We start from the raw sequence: 23,945 nt of genomic DNA, 5'->3' as shown, positions 1-23,945 counted from the left end.
CGACAATTTTTTTCTCCTTTAAATTTTGTGCGTACTAGAAATTGCGATTATGGCTTACCTTTTGTATGCACGTACTTTATCATCATTGTAATTCCTCTTTGTTCTTCTTAAGTCATTACATTGTAGTTTGCTCACGCGTATTTTCCAGCTGTGATGAGAAAAAAAAAACTGCGTTCGATAAACATAATAGGTGCTTGTGGTACTGTTACGCCCATATTTTATTTTTGCACAAAGAGTTCTTGCAAGTTTGTAAAGGTATATATAGTGTTTTACTGGCTTCCTATTCTGATGTATAGTGCTTGGATTTGTCAGACAAAGGGGTTTACTTTGTATTTCATGACAGCCGTGCGCGACCCATATAAATCGATTTTGTGTGTTCCCTAGTGCAATTACATTTATTTTTTTCCCAAGTCGCACTGAAAGTAAGGTACACAGCCCCCCTTTGGAAATTTGGCAACACACGCATTCGTGCCTGCATTCACAGAAACTTACGTACACGTTTTTATATTAGGGTCTTTTAGCAGTGCTACGGAAAGTACGGTATACGCTATGGTATTACCGATCCGTTTTACCGTACCGCGTCGACCAAAAACGTTTTAGCTGTACGGGTTGCTCGATACGGAACGGTAATGTGATGATCGTGGCTATTGCAAATTAAAAGTACTGCGTGCCGAGACCAAAATAGTTAGCTTATGTATATATATATATATATATATAACGTCTATAAACCTGTGAATAGCAGCAGCCAGCTCCGTAATTCAGTTGGCAACTTCAATTCACCTCTTCTGTTATGGGTCAGCAGGTCGTTTCGTTTGTTCCCACTCAAAGGTGAATTGCAGTCACAACTACCGCTTCTTCGCACGAGGAAAACGCGAGAAGGTTTCAAGTTTTCTCCAGAGACCATGGAGTATGCCTCCAAGCGGCAGCATTTGATTACTCAGCATCGAGCTGCTTTCGAGTAAATTCAATAAGAAAGCGAGATAGCGGGAGAGAAACAACATGTTTATTTTATTAATCAAACTTAGGAAATGCATCCATATTTCAATGCCTTGTGGTCGGACCACCTCTTGGGCACAATCGTGAACAGCCGAAGCTGATCCTGGAGGTTGGAGCTGGCAATATTTTGCCCGACTCCTACAGAAAAATGCCTCGGGTACAGCGAGGCGTGAACTTCAGTTAGCTATAACGTGGCTCAGTAAATGCCAATAACGTCTTGAGTGAATCGGAAAATAAATTATTCGGTTCATTGTAACAAAAAATTCGTGGTTCCGCCCGAAAGGCGAAGCACCGATTGCGATCGCAAATTAGTAGATAGCTGTACGAAGTAAGGATAGTAGTTCTATCGGCCGCAGTGGCGTAGCAACAGGGGGGGCCGGGGGGCCGTGGGCCCCGGGTGCAAGGGGCCAGTGAGGGGGGGGGGGGGTGTCAGATACGTCTGAAGACACCCCTCTTTCCGCCGGCTACTTCCGGGGAGGGGGGTGACAGAAGACCTATGGGCCCCGGGTGCCAGACGACCTAGCTACGCCACTGATCGGCCGTATAATCTTGTAAACATTCGCTTACTAAGTAAATGAATAATGATAGAATGTGTAAGCGTGACTCAACAAGGACCTAGAAAGAGACACACAGAGACAGCGCTGTCTTTGTGTCTCTGCTTCTTCCTACGTCTTTGTTCAGTCGCGCTTACACGTTCTATCGTGGATTCAAACCAACTAGCCCGGCAACGCGTTTTAACTAAATTAACCAGCGTGGTGTCATGCGCGCACAGGAAAACATGAACACATCTCGCCCGATGAGCGCGGAAACTCGATGTGAAAATTCTGAGTGCGGAAATGCGGAAATGCGGCAGCAGCAAGCGAATTCACCTCCATGCATGTGTCGCTTCAGCGCGAACGAAACGTCGAAAACACAGCGCATACGAAGCTGCCGGCGCTACGCGCACTCGGTAAACATCGCAGATCGCTTTGAAGATTAGGCCCAGGCGGGCGCGGACTTAGGCCACGTCGCAGATCGCTTTCAAGACACACGAGTGCCGGCAACGCGCCACTACGGTGTCCGCCAAAGCGTCCTACTACGGCGTCCGCAATTCGTGTGGCCAACGCCGTCCCAAGCAACCCTAGCCGACTGCCGATGCTTGGCCGATTGTTGAGAAATAGTCGGAAGCCACCTTCATCTGGCCACCTGCCTTCCAAAAACAGTCGGCCCGACGTTTACTTCCAGCTACATCGGCACCACACGGGCTCGGCCTCCGTCGGAGCATGGCTGGGCGCCGAGCGCGCCAAACACTCGTCGGTGCGACAAGCCGCCAATGCATCGGGCCGGCTTTAGTTGCCGACTGAACTTTGGATCCACGTTTTTTTTTTTTTTTTGTTAGATAGCATAAAATATATTGCACTAAGTACATAACTACGTTAATAACAAGCATTTTGCATGCTGCCACAGTCGATGAAGACTGCAGAAGCCCCAGACTGCAACTCTGGACTTTTTTTCATTTTTAATGAGTTTGCACGTGGTTTCAACTCGCGTTTTGCTAAAAGGCCACAATTTTTGTTTGTCCGCATTGGTAAAACGCCTTGCATTGCTGTTAAACTAGTTCGTTCGCAGCTGATCCGGTTCGGCTGGGTTGGAGGTGCCTTTTCGCATGAACCATGCCAAGCAGAAATACTAATTAAACACTCTGTGAAAAACACAAGAAAGAATGCGACGTCATTGCGAAATTTGAGTGCGAACGAACAAGCAATGTAAGGGATTCATTCTTCTAAAGCTTGTTAGAGCAAACGCGCATGCCTACTTCCAACGACAAGCTGATATAGCCTCTGCCGACTCGGGCTAAGGGAAAATAAAAAAGAAGTAAAGGAAAACAGTCCAGAGGCGGGGAAGAATGCGGCCAACAGGGGAGAACCGAGCCCAAGGCCGGGTAGCGTGGCCGAGTAGTTGTTGTTGTTGTTGTTGTTGTCCTGAGTGGGCGTGGCACATACCCACAGTGGGGGATTGGCCAAGAATCGGGTGGTTCAATTAGGTGCATAAAAATAATAATGATAACAAGGGAGTTAACAATTTGAGCGTTGGAGTTTAAAAGTAAACGTTTTGTGTTTGGAGAAAAAAAGAAATAATCAGATGAAAACCGGGTATAGGATAATAATAATAATAATAATAATAATAATAATAATAATAATAATAATAATAATAATAATAATAATAATAATAGATAAGAAATAAAAGAAAACTATGGTTGGGAGGGAGAACGATCAATCTAATACGGAAATCGATTGGTTTCAATGAGGTAATTTTAGATTGCCAAGGAAACATTTCTGTGGCTGAACCCAATAATGGAGGCTCCAAAAGATAGGATCACACGCACTGATAAAGTTAGACCAATAGAGCGAAGCGGGATTTCGAGTAGTCGTTTTCTTATAATAGAAAAACGTCGGCAAGACAACAAGAAATGGTCTATTGTCTCCGCTTCGCCACAGAATGAGCATAATGGTGAGGGGACCAGACCAGACCTGTGGAAGTAGAAGTTCAATGCAGGTATACGGCAGCGCAGCTTCGTGATGGACACTTCAATTTTTCGTGTTCGGCAAAAATCTCTGTTCCAAGGGTGTAGGAGATGTCCGTAATCCACAGAGTTAGTAATTGCGGAGCCTGATACTGTCTGTATAATGATACTCCTGCGAAATCTAGCAGCAGTAACATAATCAATCAAAGGGCAGCAAGGGAGAATCAGGCCACTTATCGATGCCTTGGCTAGAGAGTCTGCAATTTCATAAATGATTAGTCCTTTATGGCCAGGCACCCAAATCAAACGCACGCTTCTCAAGTAACCAGGTACCAATGAATGAAATGTCCTCATCACGCAAGAATCACTAGAAGCAGTAAGGGATGCGCACAATGATAACGAATCAGTGACTATCACGGCTGACGTAATTGATGGTCCTAATTTGCATAATGCCAGCACCACGGCCATGAATTCGGCTAAAAAGATCAGTACGAAATCTGGCAGCCGAAGAGAAAATGTCCAATCGAGAATCGGGGAAAATATTCCTACACCTGACTTTTCTTCACATTGTGAAGCATCTGTAGCAATTACAACGTTTGTTTGAAGGTTTTTCAGATGATCTCGTATATACCATCTAGAATACGGTGTGGAAGTAATTTTGCATTATTAGGAAAAATGTCATCAAATTGAATATCCGTTGCAACAGCTCTGTCGGGAATAGAAGTACATCGCATATGCGCACGCCCAATGAGTCAAGTAATTTTTGCACAAATATAATTTGCGGAGTATGTAGTCGCGGACAGATGACACCGAAAAACAATGCAGGTTGTGAAATAAAGATTGTTTGGGGATGACGCAGCGATGATTCATAAATCCTTAAGAACGTCTGCACCGTCAAAAGCCGGAACCTGCACGAAAGTGGAGGAACATGGAATTCTAGATAAAGAATAGAATTTGCAACAAATTTAGGAAGACCTAAACACAGACGTAATGCTTCTCTTTCTAAGAGGATTAGAGGACGGGACATGTAGGCTGGAGCTCCAGAGAAGAGCATGCAACCAAATTCTAATACAGGGCGAACGTACATACGATATATCATTAGGAGTGTATCTCTTCTCAATCCTATTCGACGACTGCTCAGCCTACGCAATATGCCAATTGCATGGGTACCTTTTCCAGTCACATGATCTATGTGTGAACGCCAGTTGAGAGAGGCGTTATAAATAATTCCGAGGTATTTAACGGATTCCACCTGTGGTATGTCTTGAAGGTGGTAAGACAATGAAATGTGCACTATGTCATATATCGGAAAAGTGAGAACAGCACATTTGCTGGCATTGAGTGTGAAGTGACTAACATCTAACCACCACTCCAGATCATAAAGGTAAGTTTGCAGTCGTTGGTATAGCGTGTGGATGTCTTTTGCAGATGCAAAAAACGCAATATCGTCTGCATAAACATAAGTAGCTATTTCTTGATGACAAGGTAGTGTGCTCATGAGAATATTAAAAAGCACCGAGGAAAGAACTGAGCCTTGCGGTATGCCTCTCGTTTGTTTGTGTTTAGAAGAAAAAACGCCGCTTTCGTAGCAATAGAATTCTCTTTCACCTAAGAATGACTGAATCCACGCTACTATATACCCAGAAACACCACAGGAAGTTAATCGATTGATCAATACAGTGTGCTCCACAGTGTTGTATGCTTTAGCGATATCGAGCGTCACTAAGGCAGCGTATTGCTTATGACGTCGAGCGAGTTGTATTCGGCTTTCTAAGTCGACGTGGGCATGCCAGATGGAGCAACCTGCCCTGAAACCAATTTGACAGGGACTAAGAATGGAATTATCATTAATAAATTTCATGATACGACGGTGAAGAAGCCTCTCAATGAATTTTAATACGTTTGATGTAAGCGCAATGGGCATGCCGTTCGTGACTGGGAAGTATCGGGCTCGCAGCGTTAAAGAAAGGAAACGCGGGGAAGACAGATGACGATTATCGTTGTGGGACAAAATAAACCACAAAGGGTGTAATTTTCCTAACACTCTTAAAACGGTTGCACCCTTTGGGGTGTGTATTTGTCCCACAACGATAATCGTCATCTGCCTTGCTTGCGTTTCCTTTCCTGAAAACTCGGCGCTCGCTACTTTCCTGTCGAGAATGCTGCGTCACACTGATAACGCGCATGCCGTTCGTGACTGGAAAGTGCCGGGCTCGCAGCGATAAAGAAAGGAAACGCGGGCAACACGGATGGCGATTATTGTTTTGGGACAAGATACGCCCCAAAGGATGTAAAATTTTCTAAGAGTGAAGAGTGTAAGAAAAGTTTACACCCTTTGGAGGGCATATCTACCACACTCTTAGAAACATTTACACCCTTTGGGGCGTATCTTGTCCCACAACAACACTCTTAGAAAAATTTACACTTGTCCCACAGCAATAATCGTCACCTGTCTTGCCCGCGTTTCCTTTCTTTAACGCTGCGAGCCCGGCACTTCCTAGTCACGAACGGCATGCGCGTTATCAGTGTGACGCAGCATTCTCGACAGGAAAGTAGCCAGAGCCGAGTTTTCAAGAAAGGAAACGCAAGCTAGGCAGATGACGATTATCGTTGTGGGACAAATATACACCCCAAAGGGTGCAACCTTTTTAAAAGTGTAGCTTGCGTTTCCTTTCTTGAAAACTCGGCGCTCGCTACTTTCCTGTCGAGAATGCTGCGTCACACTGATAACGCGCGTGCCGTTCGTGACTGGGAAGTACCGGGCTCGCAGCGTTAAAGAAAGGAAACGCGGGCAAGACAGATGACGATTATTGTTGTGGGACAAGATAAGCCCCAAAGGGTGTAAAATTTTCTAAGAGTGTTGTTGTGGGACAGGATAAGCCCCAAAGGGTGTAACATTTTCTAAGAGTGTATGCACCGCAAAGGGTGCAACCGTTCTACACTCTTAAAACGGTTGCACCCTTTGGTGTGTATATTTGTCCCACAACAATAATCGCCATCTGCCTTGCTTGCGTTACCTTTCCTGAAAACTCGGCGCTCAAGATACGCCCCAAAGGGTGTAAATGTTCCTAAGAGTGTACACTCTTGGACAGTTTTACGCCCTTTGGGGCGTATCTTGTCCCACAACAATCGTCATCTGTCTTGCCCGCGTTTCCTTTCTTTAACGCTGCGAGCCCGGTACTTCCCAGTCACGAACGACATGCGCGTTATCAGTGTGACGCAGCATTCTCGACAGGAAAGTAGCGAGCGCCGAGTTTTCAAAAAAAGAAAACGCAAGCAAGGCAGATGACGATTATTGTTGTGGGACAAATATACACCCCAAAGGGTGCAAACTGTTTCAAGAGTGCGATAATCGTCATCTGTCTTGCCCGCGTTTCCTTTTTTTAACGCTCCGAGCCCGGTACTTCCCAGTCTCGAACGGCATGCGCGTTATCAGTGTGACACAGCATTCTCGACAGGAAAGTAGCCGGAGCCGAGTTTCAAGAAAGGAAACGCCAGCAAGGCAGATGACGATTATCGTGTGGGACAAATACGCACCCCAAAGGGTGCAAGCTTTTTAAGAGTGTACACTCTTAGAAAAATTTACACCCTTTGAGGCGTATCTTGTCCCACAACGATAATCATCATCTGTCTGGCCCGCTTTTCCTTTCTTTAACGCTGCGAGCCTGGTACTTCCCAGTCACGATCGGCATGCGCGTTATCAGTGTAACGCAGCTTCTCGACAGGAAAGTAGCGAGCGCCGAGTTTTCAGGAAAGGAAACGCAAGCAAGGCCGATGACGATTACCGTTGTGGGACAAATTTACACCCCAAAGGGTGCAACCGTTTTAAGAGTGTGTAGAGTGCACACAACGATAATCGTCATCTGCCTTGCTTGCGTTTCCTTTCTTGAAAACGCTGCGCCCGCTACTTTCCTGTCGGGAATACTATGTCATGCTGATAACGCGCGTGCCGTTCGTTACTGGGAAGTACCGGGCTCGCGGCGTTAAAAATAGGAAATGCGGACAAGACAGATGACGATTATCGTTGTGTGGCAAGACACGACTCAAAGGGTGCAAACTTTTCTTAGAGTGTATTTTAGGGCTAGATAATTTCTTTTTCTATGGCTAGATATTAAGAGGAAGCTTTAGCTCGGGCCCAACTCCGACGCGGCCTATTCAAATACATGTAAAACGCAAAAACGTTTTTCTGAGATAACCCCTGGACCGATTTTGATGAAATTTGTTGCATTTGAAAGATAAAGTTAAATTCTAGTGACTGTTGAAGCGGAATTTCGATTTAGGACTTAAATTTTCTTAAAACGATTTTCAAATATTTGACCGTTTGAAAAAAATAGAAGCACGAAGTTTACAAATTCATAGCTCTGCATCAAGAACTGATATTGCGGTTCTGTAAACGGCATCCATTAGATCATTCAAAGCGGACAAATTCAATATGTCATTTTACATCTTACGTGAATTTGTTACGTTGGTTACAACGGTTTTGCAAAAGTTGTATTTCCCTACGATTAAATTTTTTTATATTCATGTGTAACATATCAATTTCGTCCGCTTTAGATGTACTATTAGATGCAATTCACACAATTGTATTATCATATTTAGTGGTTGAGTTACAGAGTTGTAAACTTGATAGTTTCGTTTTTTGAAAATTTACGATTTTTGTCAATTTTTAATAAAAAATTGACGACCTAACTCAAAAATTCGAAACCAATAGTCACTATATTTTAATTTTGTCTTTTAAATGCAACAAACCTCGTCAAATTTGGTGCAGTGGTTGCCGAGAAAAACGAATTCTACTTTTACATGTATTTAGATAGGAGCACTCGAGCTAAAGCTTCCTCTTAAGATCATTTGGCTATTGTTTGTTGGTACCATCTGGCAACCCTGTGAATCGCGCTTTTCTGTCGTCAAATGTCAAATCTGAAACTTTCGCATGCTTTCGCTGGCGGTTCGTTCGTGGTTTGTGGTGTGAGTATTCGAGTAGAGAAGTTCTTTATTCTATGGTGGAGAACTTTGGATCGTGTTAGGAGGAACGGCATCAACAACTTCAGTAAGTGCTTTTATTAAACCAAAGCTTTCTTTGCCTTTTCCTTCGACTTTCCCACTGCTGCTGTCCGGCACACCGCGTCGAGGAGTGGTTCAGTGGCAGAGAAGAAAAGAGACGCGAAGGACTCGTTTGGACCGCACCGCGTCGAATGTGCACAATGCCCCCTGGAGCTCCCGGGTCGTTGCCATTTAGCCTCTTGACAGCTGTAATTATCCGTGACCCCCCGCAAGCGCTTACCTTTCTACAACGAGCAAGTCCAGAGGGAAGGTAGTTAGCATGGAAGAGAGGAGGGGGGAGAAGAGGCAGAGAATGGGTAGAACCAGTAGAACCGACGCAGTCGCGAAACAAGTGTCTTTCTTCGCTCGCAGTTCCCATATACAAAGTGTGTGTGTGGGGGGGGGGGGGGCGGTGACGTGAGAACGCAAGGAAACGCTGGATAAACATAAGTTCAAGGTACGGTACGGTGCGTTTCTGCTATTTCTAAAAAGTAAAACCATGCAAATATGTCTAGTGGACAACTTACGCAGGGCGCGCAGAAGCAGAGCCGTATTAATTAAAGCGCACCGCACGGTCTAGGCGACCCAACGGAAGCGGTCGCACGTTATATCAACACTTCAGTGCGATGGCATTGCTCGAGGTCGCGGATTTGACCGAGGCAGCCGCATTTCTACGAGGGCGAAATAAAAAACGCCCTCGTACTTTGATTTAGGGACACGTTAAAAACACCACGGTGCCAAAATTAATCCGGACTGCGCCCCAATGGCCTGCCTCATAATCCCATTGTAGTTTTGGAATGTACAGCCCCATAATCCAATTCATGTTTAATCCATCTGCCACGATGCGATGTGCCATGTGAGGCAGTAACAATGCTCAACCCTCTCAGAGGCTATGAAATATGGCGCACAGCAACGTCTCAAGCAAACACCTCTCCCTTTGTGTTTTGTGTGCTATGCAGGCAAAGAGCAGTGGTGCACGCAAAGTAACGTTTAACATCAACTCACCACCCTTGTGTTGGGCAAAACATTGAAGAAATTTAACATTTGCCGGCAACATCACACTAATTATCGTCAATCAAAACAAACAGCACAGAAAGCTTTGCTTGCATCAATTCCCACAGTGCGAGGGATCTGCGTAATTTTTATGTCTGAAGTGTTTCTATTTTGCTGAAAACCATGTTGCACGATTTGAACGAATGTCATTTAACGTTTTGGATTGTTGTGTTTATGTAGTTATTGACACAACCTCTTCCAGAGTGCAAGTTTATTAAGTTTGTTAGGACGATTTTTTTTAAATACCTTTTTGGCGAAGTGAATGTGGTACTGGCTTTGAGGCTGCTATGAGAACTGTGTATTCAGACTGTATATGCGGTGGTCGATCACCAGCCATATTGTGATGTTAAACCATTGTATTCTTCATCACTATGCACTCTAGTAAAACATGATCGCATAACTATCACATGCAGGCTGCAGCTACTGACGAAAAATAAGCATAATAAAAATTTATCATGCAAGTCTCCTCAACACCTTACGTTATCCTTTGCAAATCGAGAAAGAAAGATCCTGATAATGGCCTCACATTTAGCTCATGGAAGTCAAGTGTATCCACTCCACTTTCGGACATGAAGGCAATGCAAATAAAACCAACTGTCGCCTACAGCTATGGCCTCTTTTTTTTTTTTTTTACAATGATGCCAGTAAAGAGAAAAGTTTGCGATGCTGTTTTAAGGGCAGCCGCAATGTAGCACAACAAAATCCTCAGCAGCTCAGGCTGTAGCTTCACATAACAATAGTGGTGCACGAGACAGCAAACACAATTATTAATATTGTAAGGTTTTGGGAAGATGACTCCCCACATGCTATAAAGACACATTAAACTCTTAGCCACTTTCTTGTGCTGAACATACTGCTAAGTCCTTCAATATGTTCCTTTCAAATGTCATGTATGTCGAACAGAGACAACAAAGAGCACAGTGAGTGAACCATATGAAAGGTAAACAGACCCAGAGAAAGGCTCTCAAAGTTTCTGATAAGACAAATGATAATGGAATGACGAACTTTATGCTGCCTTGAGAGACATGGCTGGTGTAATCAATAGTGTTAAATCTCAGATAGGGCCAGACCAAATATTTCGGGTTCGTCTAAGTATCAAGCACACCAAACAGTTTTGGCTTCTCAGTTGCACAATTCACATGCAACTTTCATGAAAAAAGCAGTAGTTCAAAAATCTGTCAGGCACTGCTGTTCTGAGTGCACAATAACCTTTCTGCATTAGCTAAATGAGACTACAAGCTTAAGAAATTTAGTACTGTCTGGCCTTTTTAAGTGTTCCAGTGTGAAATGTAAAATGCTTATCTGGAAATCATGGTGAACTTTAAATTACTTTTGCATGTATAGTTTCTGTAGAATGCATACAATTTATTTAAATTTTTTTAAATAAATCCTAGCCTTCAGTTGGTCTTTATTCTATTTTTACTTATAGTTTATGTGCTGCACTAACCTGTGTGGCTGTCAAGACAGCTGTATCACTTGCAGTGTTATGTCACTTAGTAATGCTTAATGGAAGTTAATGTAGCCTGTATCGTTAATTTTCGTTGTTCTCAGCATATGAATTTCTCCCTCTCTCTTTCAGAGCACCTGTCTTCACCTGGCAGGTCGCATTTGAAACTCTGTGCAAGCTGTCTTTGTTTAAATCACAATCTGTGCCAAATAGTAAAGAAAGTGTGGTGCCCTTTCTCACTTCAGGAGAAATTGAATGCGAGTCATTCAATGTGAGCTTGAAGGTATGTATGCAGAATTCATTTGGCTGCACAGAAAAGGCAATGACAATTTTTTCCAGCATGAACAAGGCTAACGCAAGGTGCATTTTCTTTGTAGAATAATGAGCTATCACATTTGCACTGTTCCTTTCAGATTATGCCATTCTAATTTATGTAATCATGTGTACTACCTGCATGTGTTGATTAGTGTTGTCTGAATTTCAGAGGCTGCTAGGAACAACCCCACTTGAGCCAGTGTGCTGTCACATTCTGCTATCAAAACAGTAGCATCATGGCTAACAAAACTGCTGCTTGAGTATCATCTGCAACTCAGAGATAAATGTGATGCATTTTATTACCTTAATTACATAGAATGCTTGCTCTCAGCGCTGGATCAGGGGGGGGGGGGGGCCTAAGGGGGCTGCAGCCCAGGGCCTCACCTCGGACAGTAGGAGAAGGGGGCCCATTTATTCTAACCTGCTTAGTATATGGAACCATGGACAACGGAATTTCGAGCGACATGTAGGAAGCAAGAAAACCAGAACGAGCAGACGGGGCCCCCCGCCTAATGTAGCAGCATGCGTTTAGCCTGATCATTCGGGGAGAGCTTGTCGAGCTGCAAAAACAGGAATTCCCCGCCACCCCGGCGGGGCCCTCTCTCTTACGAAGCGAGGTGCGTTTGTTTCGAAGAGTTTTCGTTGTTTCCTGTCAGTCCGTCTGTCCAGTGCTGTCTGGAGAGGAGGGGCAAGGGGGAAACACCTAAAACATGTAATGTGGGATGAGGACCTAAATCTCCCTTGCCCCTCGTCACCACCACGCCACCCTCCACCTCACAAATAGTTCCGCCGCTGTCCTTCTCATAGAAAGGATGTGCTGCAGTGCCTCCCATTTGACTTTTCTTTACCGTGATGGTAATTTGGGCGAGGGAGGATGAGTCCAATAGCAGATCATGATGAGTCTGAACGCAGAGTCTAGGCAGGAAAGGAAAGAAGACGTCACACGTGCTTTTGACCACGTGCCGTGGGGCATGGAGTGTTCACTGCTCGGGCTGGGGTTGTGGAAGAGTGAAGGGGGAAGTTGGAGAGCTGGACACAAAGGCCTGTCTCCAGGGCGCATTCCTGCCTAGTGGCTGCGCAGCCTCGCGCGCACTCAACGAAAAAAGTAGGTCAAACTGGCCGCCAAACTTTCCAGAAAGTAGAAAAAAAAATGACTCAGAGGCGACAAAGGGCGCATAACTTCGCCCACGCTAGGAGTCACCCTCTCCCCTTCGTGTTCGCGCTCGGCGTTGACGGGGCGAAAGAAAAATCGAGAACCTCCCAGAACAGACGATTGCTCCTGGCCAATCGGAAGACGAGACCGGAAAAAGAGGAGTGAGATTGTATGGAGAAGGAGGGAATTTGTACAAGGAACTATATGCATATGTGAATGCCTGATTTGGCGCTAGTAACAGATTGACGTAGCGCGCGTCTATAAAGGGAAGTTGATCGTGGGCTGCGATTCAGACCTGAGCCGCCGGTTAAGCTTGCTTAAGCCTGCCCGCTGAGGAGCTCTCGAGAAACGCACCACTCTCAGCCAGCCACGGACCATCCAGGCAGCGTGCGCCAGTCATCGGGACGGCCATCATTGGACACCTGCGGTCACGTCGGACTGACAAAGTGCCCGGTGAACACATAGCATCTATTCATGCGAAAATGCTCGGTCGGAAGCATCAAAGTGGTGCGTCTAAACGAAAGGCAAAGTTAGAAAGAGAAGAGCGTGAAAAGAAGCTGCCAAAGATGACAAAGTACCTACTGAATGCAGCTTCCATGGAGCAGTATGATCACTCTACCTAGAATCCGTGTCAAACTCCCAATAGTACCGACTGTACTTCTGTGAAGGCTTGCCAATACCATCACCACGGTTTCCTGACAAGAAGCAAGGTTTGACTCATGTTGGTTGTCTGGATCCTGTGAAAACGGTGCCAACCTTGGTCGTCCATATTTCTCAGCAACCGACGCTAACCGAGCCCTGTCCTGTTCCTGAGCCAGCAACGTCTGTGCTACTCGGCCGGGCCCCTGCCACAGAGCTCCAGCTGTCCGGTCCGCGACGCCTTATTTATACTACTACAGATCAACAGGTGCCAAACCTCCCGATGAGCCTCCTTCTACTAACGAGCACCAGGAAACAACACTCCAAGAGCCGACTCACTTGTTTCCTGCTAGTTTGGCTTCAAATTATCATGTTCCCACTCACAAAGTGGGCCTCAAGAGGACGAATGAGACTGCTTCTCATTGCGGCAACAGAGAAATACAGACACCCCCGCAGTAAGAGGTACGTTGCGAGATTCTCTGAAGTGACCCTGCTAAGTGGCCGGACGTTATTACTGACCGCTTTCGGAGTGTATGCCTTGAGAAAGGGCCATTGTATTTTCAAAATCAGGCAGAAAATTTTCTGTATTCCTAAATGCAATACAAAACTCAGAAACGCTATATGTCACCTCATCTTTTCGTGCGAAAGGCTGTAAATGGGGAGGCGTACGAGCGACACTGGTTAATGTACTCGGAGTCCAAAGGTTCCGTTTACTGTTTCATGTGCAAACTGTTTTCGATTTCAAGCAACCCCAGTGCTTTCACCACACACAGCTTTTCTGATTGGAAAAGAGCAGAAGAAAAGGTTTGCACACATGAAAATAGCGTCGAGCACCGGAACTGCGTGGCAGCATGGCTCGCCCGCTCTAAATCTAGCAGCACAATTGACAAGGAGCTGGTTAAGCATCTTGTCACTGAGACCACTTACTGGACAGAGGTGTTGAAGTGCGTAGTCGTTGTAGTTAAGCTTCTAGCTGAGCGCAACCTAGCATTTAGGGGCAGTGAGGAGATTTTTGGTTCACAGAGAAATGGCAATTATATGGGAGTGCTTGAAGCCATTGCCAAGTTTGATCCCTTTCTTGAGGAGCACATCAAACGCTACGGGAACAAAGGAAAAGGTCACCCATCGTATCTGTCAAAAACCATTTGTGATGAATTTATCGGGCATATGGCAAAGGCTGTCAAGGAACGTCTCGTTGGCGAAGTGAAACGCGCAAAATACTTGTTTCTAATTGTTGATTTGACTCCAGACCTTACTCACGTTGATCATCTGTCAGTTGTTTTACGATACTATTTAAATGGGAAAGTGTACGAATGCTTTCTTGGATTTGTTCCGATTGAATCGCATACCAGCATGTATCTTTTCGATACCGTGATGTCCCTCTTGACGACCAATGGCATCTCAATTGATGATTGTAGGGGCCAAGCTTATGATAATGCGAGTAATATGTCAGGAAAATACAAAGGACTGCCAGCTCAAATCAAACACCTGAATGAATTGGCAGTCTACGTCCCATGTGCTGGTCGTTCACTGAACTTAGTTGGCGTGTGTAGCGTTGACAGTTGCCTTGAGACAGTCAAATTTTTCACTGTAATTCAGAGACTGTATGTGTTCTTTGCTGCCTCACCTAAGCGGTGGAGGTATCTTTTGGACAGCATGGGTGGAACTGGCCAGCAGCTTGTTTTGAAGTCTCTCTGAGGCCAGGTGGTCAAGACACGCTGAGTCATGTAAGGCCATTCTGAAAAATTTCAATGCAGTCTTGTGTTGCCTTGAAGCTATATCAAAGAATGAGGAAGAAAACGGTGACAGTAGGAACGAAGCGCACTCTCCAAGAAAATGAAAAAACTAGAGACTGCATTCATGGCGATTTTCTGGAGTGAAATCTTGAAGCTCTTTGACAAAACGAGTGTAGCACTTCAGAAACCAGGCCTAGACATTTCAACTGCTGTAGACCTGCTGAGCTCTCTAGAAGGTTTTGTTAATTCTTTGCGACCTTCTCTTTGATAGCTTCGAAGAGAGCACACACGCTAAGTACCAATCAATGTTACCAGGATGAGGGCAAACGCATTGTTTTCAGTAAGCACCCGGACGGAAAAAGCAGTAGTGCGCTACAAGGTAGAAAAAAGTTTATCGTAGAGACCTACAATGTTGTACTTGAGTCTAGGCTCTGCTTTGCGAGTGCGAAAGGCTGCCTACACTGAACTCTGTGAAAGGTTTGGAATCTTAAAATTGCTAACATAAGTTGGGAGCGAGGCCTCTCTGGCACAGCAGGCTGAGAAGTTGGTGAAAACCTACAAAAATGATTTGGAGCCAGCATTTTCTGCTGAAATTGTTCAGTTTGCGAACTTTCTGCACAACTCTGTATGCCAGGACACGAGTCCCCTGGGAATGATGAAGTTGCTACACAAAAGAAAGCTTATTGATGTGTTTCTAAACCTTTCTATTGCTTTGCAAATGTACTTAAGCATACCCGTGGCAAACTGTGAGACCGAACGATCGTTTTCTAAGGTGTCGCTGATAAAGAAATCGCCTTCGTTCAAACCTCCTTGACGACAAGGTGAACTCGCTTGCTTGCTATCATGTCCATTGAAAGTGACCTCCGCGATCTATCTTTCGAAAAGACTACATCTGATTTTGCAAAAGCGAAGGCACGAAAGATGCCATTTTAGAAAAGGACTGTTTGCGCTATACATGAATGGTTCCAATAAGTTCGTTGTCGCCTCCCAGCCTCCATGTTGCCAATGAAACGCTGAGCAGTGTAATTCAAGATATGCAAATCTTCGTTGGTCGTCTCTTGTTTGTTCTTCTTGAGATATTTAGCGTGCTTATAAAGAACTGTATTTTTGTTGTTCTTGATAATGCCACGTTTGTTTGGCGCGGTCCTTGCTTGTCTTACCTTTAACGAAAATATTTTCAAATAATGTTTTGTAATTACAGTTGGTAATTTTCATCTGTATTTTGGTGCATTTTTATGGTGTTTGTATTGCCTTAAGTATTGTATATATCTATTGCATATTTATAGAGTAACATGTATAACGATTACTGCAGTCTGATACTCGAATTTTAATAAAGAATGTTTTGGATACAACCATGCATCTCTTCACGGGATTAAACTTAGTGATGCAAACAAAGCCTAGCTTCAGAAGGATCGACATTTGAGCTGTGTTGTCTTTTCTATGTTCTTGTTCATCTTGAGTGCACTAAACTTTTCCTTAAAGCCTAGCTTTTGCTGAAAACAGAATGCAGATTAATCGCAAAGTGAACATATGTGTTGGTGTTTACAACAGCGCATGTTTCAAGCAAGTTTTGTTGTTTTCCTCATAATAATAACAATAACAATCCTGTTGATCGCACTTCGTTCTTTTTAATTTGGTGAAATTAAAATGAAACTGCATATTTCCAGTAGCGTAGCAGGCGACGGGGAGGGGAGGGGGATCAGTATAGGGGAAAAGGGCCTGCATGCGCATTAGCCCAGGGCCCCCATTTTTATTAATCCGGCCCTGTTTGCTCTGTTTTTTTACACATAGGGAAGTGAACAATACTTAAATTTATTGAAAGAGAGCCTTCTAGCTTTTGATTTAGATGTAAGTACACCTGAATTCTACCTTGCCAAATTGCAATGTTGTCTCTTGAACTGTTATTAAAGTATAAACCCCATGCAAGCAATCTTGCGCACGACAAGCGACGCGATGGAGATGGCTGTCGCGTTCGCTCGTCACCCAGATGTCAAACTCCAAGCGAGTGACCGCTTCATGCGACAGCTCCCAGTGTTGCCGGTATTAGAGGATCGAGTTAGCGCCAAACCTGGCGTGGCACTTGCTATAATTATTTAAGTTGATTTGTTTGTCTGTACAAAGCATAAAGTATTTCTGAAGGGTCTTGCAGTAGGTTTCTTTTCGTTTAAATATCGAAATTCGGTAGTTCGCTCGTTCCGTTTGTATACTGAGAAGCGCGCACGTGAGCAAATTGGTAGTACGTCACTAATATACATCTCGTTCCAGCTGCCTACTATTGGCTAGTCACTCATAGCACTTCCGGGCGACGAGCGACGAATTCTAGATTTGCGGAACCGAGTGATCGCACGACAAGACCGAGCGTTGTGTTCGCGCGACGGCCCGATCTGTCGCTCGAAGCCGTCGCTGTCGCGCACAGAATCGCGCTCATGGGGTTTAGCCTTAAATGCTGTGTCAGCTTCAGGAAAGGAACTTTTGTGTTGCGCTACTTGTTAGTAAGGAAAATGGCCTTTCTTTGTTGAAATTTACCATATCCAATGTGAATATGATATCCAAACAACAATGATGAGCTTATTTGTCATTGTTCTGACAAGAGTACTTAGTTTTTTCTTTTCTCCTAAAGAGTATGTTGCACAATTTTTGTTATGTTTTATACCAATAATGAGTAGCTGTCAACCCAGTAAATATGCTATGGAACTGCAGAAGAGTACGCGTTTGAGCTGGTGTGTTCATGATTACAAGCAGAAAATAGCACTAAACAACAGGCCAAAGAGAGGGATGCAGACCACAACACTGGTCTGGGTTTTTTTTTTCTCTCCTAGACAGTCGTGTTCTTGTAGGGCAACTTGGTGGTTCATCTGCTTAGGAAAAGACGTCAAAATACAGGTTAAGGTCAAGAGATCATGATACTCAGAGACGCCTCAATCGCGAAGAATGTGGCTGATTCACTGGGGCTTGACCCTAAATTTTGTGAGCATCCTGTTCTGGACAAGACGGAACTGCTCAGCCTCGTCAGGACAGCTGCTGGTAGAGGAAGAACAAATGAAGCTGACAGATGTATCAGAGAAGGTGTTGACTGCCTGCCCTAGCAGGTTAAGAAAGGCAACATAGTTTGGCTCCGCACAGCAGTGACCGTCCTTCGAGAAGCTGGGCTTAAGCTGCTCCTGTCTGACAAAGAAGGTGGATTTGTCGTGATGCGTAGTGGTTTGTACAAGAACAAAGCAGATTTAGCCATTCTAGGCAACTTCAAGGAAGTGCAAGGAGTGGTTCCTGTGAAGGTGAAAACAAGGGCAGTTCAGCTTTGCAGAAAAGCCAGACTCTCAAAACTGGCCTCCTCTGTAAAGTCCTGCAAAGGAATCAGCCTTTCTGTGTTTTTCAGTGCCAAGACTCGCAAGGAACTGTGCCTTTCTGGGCCACTGTTTCTGAGTGCGGAACCTGGCAATGACAAGTGGGGGTGTTCCTGCAAAAGCTTTTGTGCCTCCTCGACATCGATGACCCCTTCCTCATAAAGACGCCAGGTACTGTCTCCACCTTTCTCCGTGAAGAATGTCCAAAGGCTGTCCAAGCCTTTACTGTGGACATCAAAGACTTATATTACTTATTGCCTCAAGAAGATGTGTGCATCAAAGTTGGCCATTGCATTGACAAATATGGTGTTCTTAAGTTTCAGAATGCATGTGGCATCAATGTCGACAGGTTTTTAGAACTCTTAAAGTTCTATATGCTTTCCACTTTCATCAGCATGAAAGATAAGCTCTTTATACAAAAGAAAGGTGTGTGCACGGTTCATGTGTTGCCCCTGTTCAAAGTGACATTTTATTGGCCAGCTATGACCGCAATCTTAAAGCTAAGCTCAGCCAGATGAACACTGTAAAAGTGATGCGACACATTGATGACTGTTTAATTTTTCATAATAATAACACTCCTGATGCGCAGCCTGCTCCTGCTACAATATATGACGTGTTCCGCACAGTATTAGGTGTCTTTGAGTTGACCACGAAGCATCCGTCAGACAATAAGCTGCGTTTCTTAGACTTGGAGCTCTTGTTCTTAAACAGCCATGTATGTTGGGGTTATTCTCCTCAGTCTCATAAGAGACTTCTCCCTTTTTTCTCAGCGCACTCAAAGATAAGCAAGCGCCGTAATAGCAAAATCTTGTATGAAGGTGGGCTTTCATCAGATCCTGTGACCACCAAGTAAATACAAGCTTCGAATCGCAAGTAGCCAGGCTGAAGCTCGCATGTTTCCCGTTCCCGCTTTTAAACTAGCATCACTGAAAGCCTCGCAACAGCCCTAAAAGAAAACAATTGGCAGCCGCTCAATCTTAGAATCACTCACGGCAAATGGTTGCGGTTATACCATATATGCACCAGGTTGTGCATAATCTCAAAAAGGTTGTCAACAGGGCAGGCATTACGTTGTTGTTCACTGCCCAAAATAAGTTAGGTAGACTTTGCCGCCAAGTCAGTCGGGTGACCGAGAACAAAAAAAAAAAGTTATAAAAAGCAGCACAGGGAGAGGTTTGTTGCTGACTGTTGTGACTGTGTTGTCTATAAGATTCCTCTTTCATGCAAGCGTTTCTACATTGGTCAAACAGGGTGGTGCATCAATGACCGCATGCGCAAACACTCGAACAAGGATGAAAACAAGCTAGAGATAGTCACTTTTCACTTCATTGCAATGAATGTGGCTGCAAGCCATCTTTTAAAGATGTGACCCACTTGTCATAATACCACGATGACCGTGCATGCCTTATTTATGAAACCTTTCACATCCATAATAGCGGCGAAGCGTATGTAGCCTCCCCTCCATTTCTCTCCTCCCGAAGGAAATAGCCTTTTTATCTCATTGATTACAATTTATTGCCCCTGTGCATGCTGAATTTCTGTTGCTTTTGTGCTTTGGGATAGTGGTAGAGTACATATATGCTAAAAGAATAAGGACACTTGGTTGCTAGTACAACGCCATGGTCTGTGTCTCTCTCTCTTCGTCCTGTGGTTTAGCGCTGTTTCGTAATCATGCTATGGAACCTCAATTCCTTGTACAATAATATAGTATTATTAGAATTAATAGATTACCTTTTAGTGTGTCTAGGAGGGATATTCGTGGACTGTCCGTCTCGGCCACCGTTAATTCGCTGGAGCTGTACCAGTGAGGAGGTGGAAGGCAAGACTTGCTGGGGGCACATGCCTCCTCTTCACTGGTACCCCAGCCCTAGCTAATCAGCACTTCACCAGCAGCCAAAATGGACAGTCCACTAGGTGGGTGCTTAAGGAATACCCCCCGCCACCCCCATTCAAAACATATGCCAAGTCTAGTATGTCTTTGGACATGAAACAGGAGTTTATTCATGTCTTCGGAACTTGATGTGGCAGTCTCATGATACCAAACTTAACAGACGTGTGCACGCACACTAGAGCACTGCACAGGCCCGGGTCGTCCAAAGCGTTTTTCAACAGGCACGGGCTCGGCCCGGGTTCGCTCATTAAAGGGCATAAGTCGGGCCTCTGAGCACACAGAAATGTTAAGCATTGCATAACATTTATGTGCTATACTTTGTGCCAAGCTGAAGTGATACATGCAAAGAGCTGGCTCTTAGTATACGTGAGCAAAGAAAACAGAAAAACAGATGAAGTTCCCATTCTTTTTTTGACAAAACCGTATGTTGTTTCTGCATAAAGAAAAATAAATTATGCAAAAACTGCTCTTCATACAGTTCTCCTGTTACAGCTTTTGTGATTGCACTATTAACAATCTCTATACTGAAATACTATTTTAGTGCTAACGTAATGGTGTCTCTTTCTACTTGTGCATTTATTTTATGCTGTATGCTCGTGAATTTGACTATATATATATATATATTCACATGCTAGAGGACCTCACAGGACAAAATCGTACGATCCAGGTAAATTCATGCTCACGAGCAGAAGAATAACAGCACAGGCAATGGGCCAGACCACTGATGTTCTCATCATAGAAACAAAGCTTTCGATCGCTTATTGCTTATATACTGTAGCTGATTAAACCCCAAGAAGGTGAGGCCGACACATAAGGTACAGTCTGTAAGTAGCGAACGCAATTTTAGTGCAGCTGGGTATGTACTCCAAGAGGGAAAACCTGCTTGAAGCCGGAGGGCCTGGACAACCTGCTGTTTTTACACAAGAACATGTAGAGTTTTATGCATGTTATTTTAAGTGTATTTTCTATCTTTATTTCATAAAAAAGGGAGGAACCTTTTATCTCGGATAGCCTGAAGCATGGTGCATGACAGCTTGATTATGTAATTTATATTGTACGTTGTGATTACATTTCATGTCGCAGTCGTAATATGAACTGTTTGCATTTCATCTGCATTTGCTTTCTGTTCACCACCACCTTAAGCTTTATTGTCTTCTGCAACAAATTATTAATCAGGAGCCTCTTTTAAGAACTTGTAATATTATTGTTTCGAACATGAAGTGTAGACGAGCATTAAAGAGAATTCCCTGGGTTTGCTTCTATCCACTTTTTCATGTTAGTTGTACACTTTCTTTTGAAAACTTTCTTGCTATGTTTTATTGTCTCTATACTTTAAATTATGGGGTTCTACGTGCCAAAACCTTGATCTTATTACGAGCCACACTGTACTGAAGGACTCCGGAATAATTTGGACCACCTGGGGTTCTTTAATGTGCACCTAAATCTAAGTACACGGGTGTTTTTGCAGTTCGCCCCCATCGAAGTGTGGCCGTTGTGGCCGGGATTTGATTCCGTGACCTCATGCTTAGCATCCCAACACTATATCGCCACTAAGCAACCACGGTGGGTGTCGCTATGCTTTTATTGTAATGACTTTTCATGTACCGCATAAGCAACATATTTTGTTTATATTCTGACGCATTGCGTGCCAGAACCACGAGATGATTACAATGCATTCCATAATAAGTACACGGGTGTTTTTGCGTTTCGTCCCCATCAAAATGTGGCCGCCGTGGCCAGGAATCGAAACCACATCCTATAGCTTAACAGCACAACAGCTTCAACACTAAACTACCATTGCAGGTAAAGCAACATTTCAATGTATGTACACACCGCATGTTCGGTCTGATCACCCGCTACACCGGGCAAGGGACCAATAATCATCAACAACAAATTTCCTCCAGTGTGCCCGGGCTGGGCCTGGTCATGCATACAGAGCCCCTGCTAAGCTTAGTAATGAACTGGGGCTGGGCCAGGCCCAGGCTAAGTAACATGGGCCCGGGCTGGGCTTGGTCATGTATGCTCGGGCCGGGCCCAGGCTGAAAAACCAGGCTTGTGCAGTGCTCTAACGCACACTACGACCATGCTGATGAAAGCAAAGACTATTCAACATTTAAACAGCATAACAGGGGAAGGAGTCCTGCATTCCAAAAGAAGCGCTCAATTGGAAGGGCCAATTTGAAAGCTTTTAGCGAAACTGTCATTGTAAGACCGTCAACTACTGCATTGAGCCAAATGGCTTGTGCTTGAGTTGTTTTTGGAACCGCATGAGTGCCAACTGGTTCTGGTAATGTGGATAGTCTTCTGCTTCAAGTCTAAACTAGTGCTGCACTTGGTGCACATCTTAAACTATTTGCATAAAATGTGATGTAATATTTATTAGTGCTGCTCAAGGAATTGAGGCTCCATGTCTTAATTGTGTGGACGGCAGCTACCTAATAAAGCAAAGAAGTGGGATACAAAATTTTTTGTGTCTGTACTCAAATTTTTCCTAGGTGCATTGCTTGCTTTTGAAAGAGAGCAATAATTCTGATGTGCAGTTTGGTTTACACTTAGCATCTTTCTTTAACTGGTGCAGAATACCTGAAACTATTGAGTACGCCAGTCCCCGTGTAAGCAGCTGCATCTTTCCCTGACATGGCACAAAGAAGGAAGATCCACACCCGTCATCTCATCGACCAACTTTCTGCGTGGGAGTCCCAGTTGTGAATAGAAGAATGCAACCAAGTATTCCAGGGTGAAAATCAAGCATTTCCAGTTAGCAGAAATGGTAGGCCTGCTGATCAAAACATGGCTCCAGGGCCCACAATGAGCTCTTTGCGGTAGACCAGCTGAAGTTCAGTTGTAATTCCAATCAGTAACTTTTGAAAGCACCACAAATCAGTTGTGTGTGTGTGTTTTGAGAAATTGTTCTATAAGCTAATGTGAAGAGTGGTGTAGCTTTTGCAGCCATTATTTAGGCAAAGTAAGTCATTTAAAACATTGGTTACTGGAAAGACTTATTCAAAAGAGAGCATTGTAAATGTACCGTTGCTGTCTTTTAATAAAGCTTACAATTCTGTCTAAGACTTAGCAATGTTTGCTTTGTCTGGAAATTCAGTATGCTACATATGGTGATGCTCTCAAAAAAAAGCTAATCAGCCGCTTTACCTTTTTAAGAACATTTCATTTACAATTGTAACTAAGACAATTTTATTTTTGTTGCATTGATAATGTAAGTTCTCTGCAAACTTACTAAGGACCCACTGTGTTAGTCGTGTTCATGGCAACCATACTCCATCACAATTGTATTTATTAAATAAACTGTGTTTTTACTGTTCCCTTAAGTATCTATGAGCCATTATAGAAGGTTGTGTCTGTGTAAAGACAGGAAACAGCCTTTCTGCATGCTGTTTTTCCTTGCTCAATATGCACTCTCACACATTGTAGCACTTGGTTCTGCTGCCATTAGTATTTCATGCAACCATTTATAGTGCAGTTTAACTAAGGCAACAGTGGTATTGATTGGCTGTATTCGGTTGCGGGAATTGAATATGTGGATTTTGCATATGAATCCATGCATTTTCATGCCAGTGAAAGTATGCTGGTGCATGTTTAATGACACCACCTATGTTTATGACCGCGCTACCGACACAGTTGTGCCGTCAATCCTGTAGCTAAAGAAAGCAACATTTGCTGGTATAGCTAAGAAATCGCAATCTTCCTTAACGTCAACGCTGTCGTTATCTTACACGAACATTCGCAGCCTACTAAACAAGCGCGATGCATTGAGTGCTTATATGGAAGATGGCGATCCCGATATCGTAGCATTAACTGAGACTTGGTTGC

At 44.1% G+C, this 23,945-nt stretch overlaps 1 protein-coding gene across 6 annotated transcripts in view; it reads left to right on the top strand.

The window, feature by feature from the left end:
* Nucleotides 1–23,438, top strand: part of LOC142557868 (uncharacterized) — a 60,840-nt gene extending 37,402 nt beyond the window's left edge. Inside the window, exons 2-6 of one of the 6 annotated variants that reach the window (XM_075670084.1) lie at nucleotides 11,172–11,322; nucleotides 16,674–16,730; nucleotides 18,259–18,397; nucleotides 21,586–21,680; nucleotides 22,696–23,438. In XM_075670084.1, the coding sequence (XP_075526199.1) occupies nucleotides 11,172–11,322; nucleotides 16,674–16,730; nucleotides 18,259–18,324 (274 nt within the window). In that variant the 3' untranslated portion in view covers nucleotides 18,325–18,397; nucleotides 21,586–21,680; nucleotides 22,696–23,438. Of the gene's footprint in view, nucleotides 1–8,387; nucleotides 8,547–8,921; nucleotides 8,997–11,171; nucleotides 11,323–15,386; nucleotides 15,704–16,673; nucleotides 16,731–18,258; nucleotides 18,398–21,585; nucleotides 21,681–22,695 lie in introns of those variants that run through there. The other 5 variants (XR_012822890.1, XR_012822891.1, XR_012822893.1 and 2 more) reach the window with 5 other exon arrangements.
* Nucleotides 23,439–23,945: the final 507 nt, after the last annotated feature.

The sequence above is a fragment of the Dermacentor variabilis genome, chromosome 1 (genome assembly GCF_050947875.1).
Source record: "Dermacentor variabilis isolate Ectoservices chromosome 1, ASM5094787v1, whole genome shotgun sequence".
Taxonomy (NCBI): Eukaryota; Metazoa; Arthropoda; class Arachnida; order Ixodida; family Ixodidae; genus Dermacentor; species Dermacentor variabilis.
Note: the sequence above shows the minus strand (reverse complement) of the source record. Positions and strands in the feature narration are given on the sequence as shown.